At 41.4% G+C, this 13,915-nt stretch overlaps 1 protein-coding gene across 13 annotated transcripts in view; it reads left to right on the top strand.

Moving 5' to 3' along the window:
* The window catches only part of LOC144696100 (protein prune homolog 2-like), a 508,829-nt gene that overhangs the window by 480,933 nt on the left and 13,981 nt on the right, over nt 1-13,915 (top strand). For all 13 annotated transcript variants that reach the window (XM_078567388.1, XM_078567379.1, XM_078567368.1 and 10 more), the window contains one exon: nt 402-500. In XM_078567388.1, coding sequence (XP_078423514.1) covers nt 402-500 — 99 coding nt within the window. The remainder of the gene's footprint in view (nt 1-401; nt 501-13,915) is intronic.

Genomic DNA, 13,915 nt, shown 5'->3' with positions numbered 1-13,915 from the left:
GGACCTATCATGCGGTGCCCTAAATTTGTACAACCTGAGGGCTTTTATTAATGTATGGATTTTTACATTTTTGACCTATCTTCACCTTAAATGAGAGACCCCCTTATTTTGAAACTGTGCCCCCTAGTTCTAGATTTCCCCACGAGGGGGAATATCCTCTCAGCTTCCTCAGATGGTCATCAACCACTTTTGAGAATGATAAGGAACAAATGTTCAATTTAGGGACTTGGAGTAGAATTTTCCCCCCCATCGGGAGGGTTGTGCGGGGGCGGGTGTGGACCCAATCGGTGCCTCTGTTTGGGTCCACGCTGCCATTTTTCGTGGGAAGAGACTGCTCAGGATGTTTATCTTTATGATTTGAAAGTTATAAGATTGTGTCTTTTTAAATTTATTTTCTTCAGTTCAAAGTTCAGCAGCAAGGTACGATATGTCAGTAGTCTGGCTGAGCTGGAGGAGCTGATTCCCATGCAGCATGTTCAGATTCCAGAGACTATAAGAAAGTGAGTAGTAATGTATTTCATATACAGATGGTTGATTCACACTCTTATAAATTAGTGTTGAAGTCTAACTTCCTCTTTTACAATTTTTGGTATTTTTTTTAAGTGTCCTATAAATATTTCTGTTTGTGATGCCTTATAGTGTGTATATCTCTTTTATATACTCTCCAAAGTAAATTTAAAAGTGAATTTGAACATATTTAAGGTACTTTACAATATATGTGATATGGGAACTGCAGTGAACAATGCGTATTTTATCTTCATTAGTCATGAAAAGTATGCTGTTCTGTATTGAACCATAACCAGTATATTTACAGGTAGACCAAATCACAGTGTTAAATTCATTCATTTCGCTGCATTGCTTATTCTCCTCTCCAGTTAATTACTTTTGAATGCTTCTCAGCTACTTCTGTTTCCTATATTCAAAGTGCGATACACCTAAATTTAATTTTTTTACATTGACGTAGTTTCTGTTTGCTTGCTGTTTTGGTTGAAAGATACAATTATGGAACCCTTGTTCTTTCTTAAAGCCCAGCTCTGAATTATGTTATCTTAAATTATGATATGAAGTAGAATCAATCTAAAACCTAAGTGCATTGTGACATCCTGTGTCCACTGCTCTTAGCAGGGCTATGGCAACCGAAGTAAGTGCATATTTTGTGCATGGACCTTAGGGTAATAAAATGCTGAGAACGGCTATTAAGTGCAATTATTTCTTATGTGCACCAGTGATAGCAAAATCATAAACCTATTCTTCATGAAAATTTTTATGACTTTGCTGCAAATTCACACAGAGGAAATCTTCCTCTTTCCCGTGGATAAATTGAGTTACAATCAGAGGAATTGCATTATTGTTTGGGTTTATTCCAATACTAAACCCTGTACTTTTAAGACGGCAAGGAAGAAACAATTTGCCAGCAGCTCTAGCACAATGGTATGTTCATGCACAGATTTGCTGAGTGCAGTGTTAGCCACAAGCATTTTCCCCCACAGGTTGCATATGAAATGTTCACAATCTCAGCCTGGCTATGCGTGAAGAGATTGAGCAGAGATAAGAAGTGCCCCAGAGGAAGGGAAAAATGGGAAATCTTCCATTCTTTGTCATGTATTTATAAGCAGCATAGGCAGAGGTAGGAAATCAAATTACTGCCTGCCCTGTCAATCAGATTTTGTGGTGTCAGGAAAAAAATAACAAAATGATTAGGAAACATTTAAAATGAAAGATAATTAGCATTTTAATGATTTAAGCAGTGTACTGTTAATAAAATGTGCATGGTTATTAACAACAGATGTATATCACTCTTTCCCCATCCAGAAGAGATGATATGATCATAGTTTGACAACATAAGGGTAAAAAGCTATATAAATATTTAAACCACTCTTCAAATTCTTCTATCTAATATATTATTAGAGGCATTACCCTCAGTTAAAATACTGGAAAGGAGAATTTGATATCACTGCACTAAACATAATATTTTTATGATCACTAGCCATAATTTCTACCCTATAACCTCAAACTATTCATGCATCACAAACAAATCCTAAATACTTTTTCTTCATTCATGGGATGAGGGCATTTGGTTGGCCGGAGTCAGGCGGGGGTGGCAGGGGGTCAGGGGGCTGGTGCAAGGCTAGCATTCATTGCTAATCCCTAATTGCCTTTGAGAAAGGTAGTGGTGGTAAACTACCTTCTCTTGAACTATTGCAGTCCATGTGGCGAAAGTAGTTCCACAGACTGTTATGGAGGAAGTTCCCAGATTTTGACCCAGCAATCATGAAGGAACTGTGATATATTTCCAAGTTAGGATAGTGTGCAGCCTGGACTCTAGGCTATTGCCTAGGTGCCCTACTCCTAGGTGATAGAAACCAATGGATTTGGGCGGTGCTGTCGAAGTGACCTTAGCAAGTTTCCGCAGAACATCTTGAAGATGGTACAAAGTGCAGCCACGATGCACCATGATGAGGGAATGAATGTTTAAGGTGGCGGATGCAGTGCCAATCAAATGGGCTGCTTTGTCCTGCTTGATGTCAAGCTTCTTTGAGTGCAATCGGAGCTGCACTTGAGCCAGGCAAGTGGAGAGTCTTACAACATGCTCCTGAATTATGCCTGATAGACAGCGATTGGGGAGTCAGGAGGTGAGTCAGTCATCGCAGAATTCCCAGTCTCTGATCTGCTTTTTTAGCCATAATGTTTATGTTCTTGCCCAGTTAAGTTTCTGGCCAATAATGAGCCCAGGACGTTTATGATGGATTCAATGATGATAATGCTGTTGAATGTCAAGGAAAGGTGGTTAGAGATAGTCATTGCATGGCACTTTTTGGCACAAATGCCAGTATTGTACTGGAACAGACACATTGCTGGTTCTGGAGTACAAGTTTTCATCACTGCAGTCAGGATATTATCACGGCCCCTTGCCTTTTCTGTATCCAGTGTGATCAACCATTTCTTAACTTCAGTGGAATAAGTTGAGTTGGCTGAGAACTGGCTTCTATGATGGTTGGGACCTCAGGAGGAGGCTGAAATAGATCATCCACTTGACGATTCTGGCTAAAGCTCATTGCAAATGCTTTGCAATCACATGCAGGGCTCCTCCATTATGAAGGATGTTGGATGTTCATGAAACCTCCTTGTCTGTTATTTGTTTAATTTTCTGCTACCATTCACAACTGAATATGGCAGGACTGCTGTACTTTGATCAGGTTCGTTGGGGTGCAATTGCTTAGCTCTGTCTATAGCATACTGCTTCTGCTGTTTAGCTTGCATTTAGTCCTGTGCTGTAGTTTCACCAGGTTGGCCTTTCATTTTTGGGCCAAACATAGACAAGAAAACTTCCTGCTGATAAATACTGCCTGCCTTCATTCAGCTAATGCATCTGCACTCCTTCATGAACACTACTTGAGAGAAGCACTGAGGGCACCAAAGGCACAGAATATATTCTGGGTGGGATATTTCAATGTTCATCACAAAACATGGCTTAGCAGCACCAATACTGGCCAAGGCCTGAAGGACAAAATTGCCCAGTTGGGCCTATAGCAAATGGTGAGAGAACCCAACATGACGGAAGAAACCTATTTGACCTTGTCCTCACCAATCTATCTGTTGCAGATGCATTTATCTGTGGGTGTATTGAAAGGAGTGATCACCCTCACAGGTCTTGTAGAGACAAAGTCCCATCTTCACACTGGAGATACCCTCCTGGCACTACCACCCGACTAAATGAGATATATTCAGAACAGATGTAACAGCTCAAAACTGGGCATCCATGAGGCGTTATGGGCAATCAAGGATAGTAAAACTGTATTCAATCACAATCTGTAACCTCATGGCCAGACATATCCCTCACTCTGCTATCTTTTGCGTCAAGGGCACAAATCTCTGTGATCATCTGTCTGGACAGGTGCAGTCTTCTGTGGCACTGGTTCTCCAACATGTTCAGTTAACTCCATCTTTGGCGGTAGATCCTTATGCTGAGGGTATGGCTTCCATTGCCTTCCTGCCTCCCTTCCTTCTACGCTGGCCTCCTCATGCCTCGGTCTCTGCTGCTGAGGATGTTGATCTTCATGGCTATAGACCCAAGATCTGAGAATCGTGCTCCCATCACTAGCTGCTGCCTTCCTTGTGCTCAGCTGGATTCCCAATAATGTCTGGAAGACTGAACTCCCTCTTGTTATGAACTCGCGATGCCAAGAGGACAATGATCCCTTGCACAGCCCCAGTGCATACAAAGACTCCCTGCAGCCTCTGCACGCATGATAGCACACTGTGTGCCAAAGACTGACCGCCCTTCCTCCCTGTGCTCCTTTTTATGGGTCTTCCTAAGATGATGGTGTGGCCATGACTGACCTCATGCTGTGTTGCACCCTCCATGCACCTGATCTCTGACACACCATGAAACCCATGCACCTCCACCAAAATCCCAAAACTGCCACTTAATAAACTGACAAAGAGCTTGTGAACTACATTAATTGGCCTCATTCCCAAATCAGGTGGGTTTCTTGGTCTCACCTTCCCTTTCCTTGAGTAAAATTGCCGGTAGTGGCATTATTTCTAGCGCCTGCCCACCTCTGTCCCCACCTCAGTAGGACCTAAAGATCCAGCCTGAGGACTTTGCAGGGTCAACTGAGCTGGTTGTGCCTCTGCCATGTCCAAATCTGACGTTTAGTCAATGCCAGGTGGCCAGTCCAGTTTTATTCTTCTGAAGAAGGGTCATACGGACTTGAAACATTAACTCTGTTTCTCTCTCTGCAGATGCTGCTAGACCTGCTGAGTTTTTCCAGCATTTTCTGTTTTTGTTTCAGTTTTACAACATCCACAGTAGTTTGCTTTTATTCTTCTTATGCTTTGATGTAGCTATTTGGTGCAACTCAGTGGTTTGCTAGGTTGCTGTAGTTAATAGTCAATCACATTGCTGTGTGAGTTTGGAGTCACATATACTGTAAAGATGACAAATTTCATTTCTGAAAGGTCATTCACGCACCAAATGGGTTTTTATGACAGTTTGGTAATTCCACGGTCACAGTTAACAATCCTAGTTTTTTTTTTATTCCAGATTCACTTATTTAACTGAATTTAAATTCCCAGCTGCTGTAGTGGGATTTGAACTGATGTCTCCAGATCATTAGTGCAGGTCTCTGAATTACTAATCCAGTAACGTAACTATTATGTCACCATTAAAATGCTTACTCCTCCTTGCAGTCTGACTACAAGACTGTCTTCTGTGTATTTTGTGGTTTCTGTTAAACAGCTGCTTCCTTTCAAACATTAATAGTTTTGGATACCGACCAGAATGTTTACTCCAAACCATAAAATCACAGCTTCTTACTGGATTTCAGTGGAGTTGACACCAGCTCCTTTGTCTGCATATTGCCCTGTCCCAAATTGTTCTCTGTTCCCTCTTTTAATAGTGTCTGGATACAAAGACAGGTGATGTTTGATCTTCATGCTATAGTCTATGTATTGGTTTAATTCACATGCAGATTCCTTAATCCTGAGACACCAACCCCTTCCTGTTTAGTGCCCTTGGCTTTACATTGCCCAAGGATCATAATTATTAGTACCTTAGCTCACTAACATAATGACCACCAGGTTGCCTTAAGACTTCTCTTGCTAAGGTCGCTTCACTGGCATCTACAGTTTACTGCAAGAGCACTTCAATAGCCATTGACCTCAAAGCACTAAAAAAAAAATGTAACCTCCATTAATAATGATCAACCTAATCAGCTGCCTTCCCAATTATTCTGTAGAATTTTTGTGGATCAGAGGCTTTTCTAAGCTGTCATCTCATTCTACAATCCATTTACAACACCATCCCCCTATCTGATAAAGTCTAAACTTGATTTATTTTATTTCTATTTTACTTACCTTTCCTATGCTTGGCTATTATTGTGCCATACATGGAAGACAAACTTTGGAGATTTGTGATTATCTATCAATTTCCATTACTCATCAGAAGTGGATAATGGAGATTCCAATGTAATGATTGCTGATTAGACTTTTGGAGATTTAGTACACTGATTGGCATAAAGGGAAAAATATTGAATCACTAGCTAAATAAATAATAGATGGCAATATTCTAGTTTAGTGGAATAAATAAATCTATGATCGAACCTTTGAGTATTTGGTCAGATTTCATTATTGAAATACAATTAAAGCAGTAACAAAAACAAAAATACCTGGAAAAACTCAGCAGGTCTGACAGCATCTGCGGAGAGGAACACAGTTAACGTTTCGAGTCCATATGACTCTTCATCAGAACTGAGAGATTATAGAAATGAGGTGAAATATAAGCTGGCTGAGGGGGGTGAGACAGGTAGAGCTGGATAGAGGGCCAGTGATAGGTGGAGGCAAAGGAGAGATTGCCAAAGATGTCAACTTTGTTGTTAACACCCCTTTGTCCTTTTTTCTATGACATCTTTGGCAATCTCTCCTTTGCCTCCACCTATCACTGGCCCTCTATCCAGCTCTACCTGTCCCACCCCCCTCAACCAGCTTATATTTCACTTCATTTCTATATTCCCTCAGTTCTGTTGAAGAGTCTTACGGACTCGAAACGTTAACTGTGTTCCTCTCCGCAGATGCTGTCAGACCTGCTGAGTTTTTCCAGGTATTTTTGTTTTTGTTTCAGATTTCCATCATCCGCAGTATTTTACTTTTAAAACAAAGCTGTAGTCTTTTGTAGGGAACTGCTGTGAAATACTTTGAGTCTCTCCAATTTTACAGAGTATTTCATGCAAAACTTGCAACCTTACTCATTTGACAAATATAAAACAAGTTTACTGACTAGATACAGTAAATGATTAATTTACTTTAAATACTGGAGTAAATTACTGGAGTAATTGCTGGCTTAATTTACTAAATATTAATATTATTAAATGGAAGAAGTAACACCTGATTGTTTTAACTAAGTAAATTACAAGTTTCAGTCCGAGTGACTCAAACCTGGTGACTTCCAACTTAATATCCACTCTGCACTGTTAGATGCTGACTCATTTTAGCAGCCAATTCCCCAGCTCAGATTGCTTAGCTTCTGCCCAGATACTCTTTGCCCGATAGCTCAGATTGGTGTTCTGCCCTGCTGCTTTTGATTTTTTTCCCCCAACTAGGGCCCTGTTATAGCTCTGTGTGGTTTACTCTCTTGAACTGCTGTCACCACACTTTCCAAAGGCAGTTCAATCATGTTATAAGGGAAAAATAGATCTAATCAGGTTTCCGTTATGGAAATTTGCTTTGCAATGTGTTCACAGTGCAAATCTGCTTTAAGAAGCAGTTTATGTTAAGAATTATATTCCAAAGCGCTAGGACATCAAGGAACAAATTACATTAGCAAGCTTGTAATGCATCCACTAAAATCATTTTCTGGAAAAATAAATAAATAAATCCTTTTCTGAAAGAGAGAAATCCTTGAGAAGCTCATTCCATGCAACTGATCCCTGCTACCCCTCTCCACAAGCCAAAGTCTTTCAGAATTATGCTTTTGTTTTCTCTCTCTGTTTTTGTGGACTATAACCCACTTTTAGTTTTCTCCCCTTATTAGCCATTCTCAGGCCGCATGAGTCATCCAGCTGAGTGTTTAGACACTACAAATTCCAGTTGCTTGAATTATGTATGTTTAAATAGTTTTTATTGGGTCTATTTTTTGTCCAAGACATCCACACAATAATGTAGCTGAGGGAAGGAACTCAATAAAGGGAGATGAGGAATCTGTATGACATTATGGTGCCTCAGTTTAAATGTTGTGTAACAAAAGTAAATACTGAAGACATTAGTGGAACTATCTTAAGAGCAGCAACCAAGCCCAACAGTTTGAGGGAGCACAAATTAACAGCAGTGAAAATGTAATTGTTAACCAGGATGTTTCAGCAATCTTGTAACATCAGCTCCGTGTGTGTTAATTCGGTGCCGTGTAACAGTGCAATAGAACTGAGGTGTCAACGGTCTGCTGCTCCAATTAGAACAGAGATAAAAATAAAAGGTTGAAACATGTAAAACTGAAATAAAAATAAAATTTGGAAATTACAAACATGACTAACCTGTGAATTACTCAGCCTCATCCTTTAATTGCTATCAAACTTAATTAACTGCAAAATGGGACTCAGCCTGGGACTTGGGTATGAATCATTTAGCTGACGGTGCAAACAGTTTCTAAAATAAATATCAGTTCCTGTGATTGATTAAATTCAATCAATTTGTTTCACTTAATCAGATGCAAATGATTTTTGCAGGTAGTTAGAAAAGCACATGATTGAATATAAATGGCATGGATATTTCACCAGATTCTTTAAACAGTAGACATTGTCTCTCTCTTAACTATAAAATAGACTGTAATCCAAAACCAGTGAAAGACTTGCTTGATCAGAAGTAATTAATTAAGTTGAATTAGCCTAAGCATTGAGATAGGCTAGCAGGTATTGAACAGTTAACTGTTAAAATAGCAGTTCAAAGCAGAGTTAAGTATATAAATATTAAATGTTGACAAATATACAACATCTGTAAGGACAAGAGGGAATCTAACCATGTGTGCTTGACGATCACTGGTATTACCTGATCAGAAGCTTAACTGGACTAGCCAGATCAATACTGTGGCTACAAGAGCAGGTCAAGAGGTTGGGAATTCTGCTGTGACTAACTCACCTCCTGACTCCCCAAAACCTGTTGATTATCTACAATCCGCAAGTAAATAGTGTGATGGAATACTCTCCACTTGGCCGAACGTGTGCAACTCCTGCAACACTCGAAGCTTGACACCACCCAGAACAAAGCAGCCCACTTGACTGGGACCCCATCCACCACATTTAAAGATTCATTCCCTCCACCTCCAATGCACACCAGCAATGTATACCATATACAAGATGCACGGCAGCAACTTGCCAAGGTTTCCTCAACAGCACCTCCCAAACCCGTGAACTTTATCTCCGTGAAGGGCAATGACACCAGGTGCATGGGAACATCACCGCCTGCAAGTTCCCCTCTAAACCACACACCATCCTGATTTGGAACTATATCGGTGCTCCTTGACAGTTGCTTTTCAAATTCCTGGAACTCCCTAAAAGTGCTGTGGGTGTACCTACACGACAAAGAATGGAAAGGTTCAAGAAGGTGGCTTACCACTTCTTCAAGAGCAGTTAGGGATGGGCAATAAATGCTGGCTGTGCCAGCGATGCCCAAGTCCTGTGAAGGAGTAAATAGAGACAAGCTTCATTTCAGGTATAATCCCTTCAACAAAAGACACATACACCCAGTTAGAGAATGAGAATTTTGGGTGATAAGTATTGTCATACAAAACCTTTGAAAGATAGGCTCAGACCATTTTCTATTTGGAGCACTGAAGGAATCTTCACAGGTAGTGGGAGGCACGTTTGGGCGCATGCAGAGAGTTAAATTCCCAAAAGTGATGAAGGATCAGGACCTAATCATCATCACATCCACTTCTAGGTTTCACCAGGGTGGGTTTGAAGGAGAGCAGGGGATTCACCATGTAATTAAGTAGGTTGTGCAAGCAGGCAATTAAGAGTATAACAGCTAGCATACCTGTTCGCTAAGATGTCAGTAAAGTCACCATGGTCAACCAGGCAAGTGGAGTGCTTCTTCTGTGAAACTGGCAGGCTGGGAAGGCTTTAAACAATGAAACTGAAGAGCTGCAGCCATAAGCAGATGAGAGGCTGCTGTTCAGAGCACTCCTCAGAAAGTGCTTTCACTGTTTGGCAGGTGCTTGGTAACTTTTTTGAAGTCATTTCACCTGGCTTGCACTTCGCTCACCTTCAACTGCACTTCCCTGCTGCCAAACTTCACCACAGTACGGGAGCCACATATGCAACTCTATGTTGTACCATTGATGCAGGGTACGCCAGTATGTAATGCTGGATGTTGGTGGCTCTGAACTTTATTGCACAGGCACTGATTGTTCTTTGTGTTCAAATGAAAGGGTCCTTTCAGACATCCGGGATGGAGGGGGCAGCCCTGACGTGCTTGAAGCTGATCTTTGGCAGCCTAGCTGAAGGAGGGTTGATCAAGGCATCCCTGGTGTCCCTGCCTCCCTGGAGGTTTCTGAGGTCTGGCTCCATTCCCTCAGCATTCTCCTCACCGTGCTCATCTTCGGACTCACTACTGGGCTCATCATATGCGACCTGTGCAGCTGGGTCAAGGTCCTCTTCCTCCAGTGGGTCCCCCTTGCCAGTGCCAGATTGTGGAGAGCACAACATGCAACCACTATCAGTGACACCCTGGGGGTTATTGTACCATGAAAGGTCCAGGCATCGGAAGCACATGTTGAGAAGACCTACGGTTCTCTCTACCACAGCCCTTGTGGAGGTGTGGCTCCTGTTGTACCGCTGCTCTGCCTCTGTTCTTGGGTGGAGGAGAGGCGTCATGAGCCACCTTCAATGGATAGCCCTTGTCACCCAGCAGCCATCCATCCAGTCGGGCTGGAGCACTGAAGAACCTCAGCACCTGGGAGTGTCTGAGGATGTAAGCATCATGGGTGCTGCCAAGGTACCTTGCACAGACTTGCAGATTCTGCATCCTGTGGTCACACACTTTTTGCACATTCACTGAGTGGAATCCCTTCCTGTTGACGAAGGGACTTGGCTGACCCATTGGCACCTTGATGGCCACATGTGTGCAGCCGATTGCACCCTGGATGCAGGGGAACCCAGCAATCGCTGCAAAGCCTCTGGCTCGCTCAGCCTGGCTGGCCTCATCCGTACGGTAAAGAATAAAGGCCAGGACCCTCCTGAACAGAGCTTTTGTCACCAGCTTAACGCAACTGTGGACAACTGAATTGGGAGACTCCACATAGATCCCCCACTGACCACTGGAAAGAGCCAGAGGCATAGAAGTTGAGGGCCACTGTGACCTTCAGAGCCACTGGCATGGGGTGTCCACCTACACAGTCAGAGCTGATATCAGGCCTGATCGTCTGGCAAATGGAGATGACAGTCTCCCTTGAGAGGCGGAGCCTCCTTTGGCAGTGCAGCTCAGACATATTGAGGTAGCTGCATCACTGCCTGTAAACTCTGGCCCGCAAAGGGAATGAAATATAAAAATAGGGAAGTTTGCTCAGCTGTACAGGGCCTTTGTGAGACCGCATTTGGAGTTCTGTATATAGATTTGGCCTCTTCATTTGAAAAAGGATATAATTGCATTTGAAGCAGTTTGGAGAAGGTTCATTCGACTCATTCCTGGGGTGAAAGGCTTGTTGTATGAGGAAAAGTTGAAGAGGTTGGGCCTATACCCATTAAAGCTTAGAAGAATGAGGGATAATCTTATTGAAACAAATATGATCTTGAGGGGACTTGATAGGATGGATACCGGGAGAGTGTTTCTTCTTATGGGCGGAGAGTAGAACTAAGCAATATAAATTAAAAATAAAGGGCCTTCCATTTAAGAAAGAGATGAGGAGAATTTTTTTTCTGTCACAGAGCTGTTAGCTGTGGAATTCTCTTCCCCAGAAAGCAATGAAGGCAGGGCCATTGAATTTATCCAAGGCTGAGTTGGATAGACTTTTGATAGATAAGTGAGTTGAGGGCTATGGGAGGCAGACAGAAAAGTGAATTTGAGGCCACAATCAGATGAACCATAGTCGTATCAAATGGCAGAGCAGGTTCGAAGGGCCAAATTGCCTACTCCTGCTCCTAAGTCCTCCATTCCTATGTTGCTATCCCACTCACTCACTCTGGTCAGGGAATGCAGATTTGAGATGCTCAGTTAAAGAACCACGGCATAGCCTGCTCCTTCACCATTCAGGTTCATGACCTGCCACTGCTCCCACCATTTCTGTGTAGACTAAGTTTTGAAAATTCTGCCTGCTGTTTCCAAATGATCTTTTGTTCCTGGGAAAGACCTTCATAAATATATTTTTGTTAGTTTCTTTCTGATTTTGCTACAAAAGATAACTGAAACATTAAATGAAACTTATCATGTAAGATACTTTGAAATGATTGTCTTAATGATCATTTGCAAAGAGATATAGAGTGTAATGTGGCAAAATGTGAAATTATCCACTTTGGCAGCAAGAATTGAAAAGCAGAATATTATTTAAGTGGAGAGAGACTTCAGAATGTTGCAGTACAATGAGATCTGAATGTTCTCATACGTGAATCACAAAAAGTTAGCATGCAGGTACAGCAAGTAATTGGGAAGGCAGATGGAATGTTGGCCTTCATTGCAAGGGGGATGGAGTATAAAAGTAAGGAAGCCCTGTTGCAACTGTAAGGGCATTGGTGAGTCCACACCTGGAGTACTCTACACAGTTTTGTTCTCCTAGTTTAAAGAGGGATATATTAGCATTGGAAGCGGTTCGGAGAAGGTTCATTAGCTTGATCCCTGGAATGAAGGAGTTATTTTATGAGGAGAGATTGAGCAGGTTGGGCCAATGCTAATTGGAGTGTAAAAGAATGCGGGACGACCTTATTGAAACATATTAGATTCTGAGGGGGCTTGACAGGGTAGATGCTGAGAAAATGTTTCTTCTCATGGAGTAATGTAGAACACTGAGGTACAGTTTCAGCATAAAGGGTTTCCCATTTCAAATGGAGTTGAGGAACAATTTCTTCTGAGTGTTGTTAATCTTTGGAATTCTCTACCCAAGAGAGCAATGACTGGGTCATTGAATTTATTCCTGGCTGAGCTAGACAGGTTTTTGATTGAGAAGGAAGTTAAGGTTTATGGTAGTCAGACAGGAAAGTGGAATTGAGGCTATGATCAGATCAGCCATGATCTTGATGAATGGAGGAGCATGCTCCAAGGTTGAACAGCCTACCCCTGCTGCTATTTCTTATGTTCTTAAAGAGAGATTCCAGATGCTGAACAAAACATGTTTTTTTTAAGTGAATGACTAGAATATTTGAGGGGCTGTTAACATGTTTATGAAAGTTAAATGTAAACTCTACTCAGCAGTTGCCGGGATGACACATAAATAGTGTTAAATTCCTGCAAGACCATGATGTACTTGTGTACGATGGAAGCTGATGGACTTCCCATCTTAAGAAGAAAGCAAATAGAGTAGACACTCCAGTTAAAGAGCTGTAAACTAGTACAAACAAAATGGGTCAAATGCTCCTTACTCTGTTGCAAATTTTGTCATTGCATGAATTTCAATCTGATGAATGGATCGCCTGGAAGCACCAAAACTGAGAGGCCAGTTTGTACACACTACCTTTCCCACAAGGCTAGTAGGAATTGGGAAGGTATACAAAAGCCATAAAGTGTAAAATACATTTCTCACTACATTGCAAGATATTGTATGAATATGCCCCACCTCCTGTTCTCATTTGGTCCAGAGTATGTTAACATCAGGATGATCCCATAAGTAAGAGCGGGGAGCTCTAAGTCATTTCTCAAACCTTCTCTGACGTATCTTTAAGTAAGTTTATATTTATGATACAATGATATGATAATGCAATTTTTTAACTTCTCCTAAATGCTCTGTTAAGATTTTAATAGCACATAATTTATTGATGTGCAATATGGTATTGTGCATTAGTAAAGCAATGAAATGGAGATTTGTTTAGTTCATCTATTGTACAGCCAACAGGATACTGTAGGAAATAAGATCTCTAAGGATAGTCTGTGAAACATAAAATTGCACACTTGTTTCATTTTCTTTTTGTAAATAATCATTTGTTGAAATTGTTTCTTTTGCTCTTTGAGTTCATGTAGCCTCTTGCATATTTCTATTAAGTAATCAGAGACAACCCTGCTTAATCCTTGTAGTCTTCTTGTTTCATTCCCCTTAAAACAGAGAGATTCAATAAACTGCACATTTTTTAAAAAATAAATCTCCAGTACCTACCTTCAGCCAACTCTTTGAGCGTTCGGTCGAGAGATACATATAGAACTCCTTAATTAACTTTAGAAAGATAGATTTCTGACAATGTGCTACAGTCCACAACTTTTCCTAGTTCTGTTTCAAGGAATGCAT

The sequence above is a fragment of the Cetorhinus maximus genome, chromosome 2, assembly GCF_964194155.1.
Source record: "Cetorhinus maximus chromosome 2, sCetMax3.hap1.1, whole genome shotgun sequence".
Classification (NCBI taxonomy): Eukaryota; Metazoa; Chordata; class Chondrichthyes; order Lamniformes; family Cetorhinidae; genus Cetorhinus; species Cetorhinus maximus.
The sequence above is the reverse complement of the archived record's forward strand: the minus strand, read 5'-3'. Positions and strand labels throughout refer to the sequence as shown.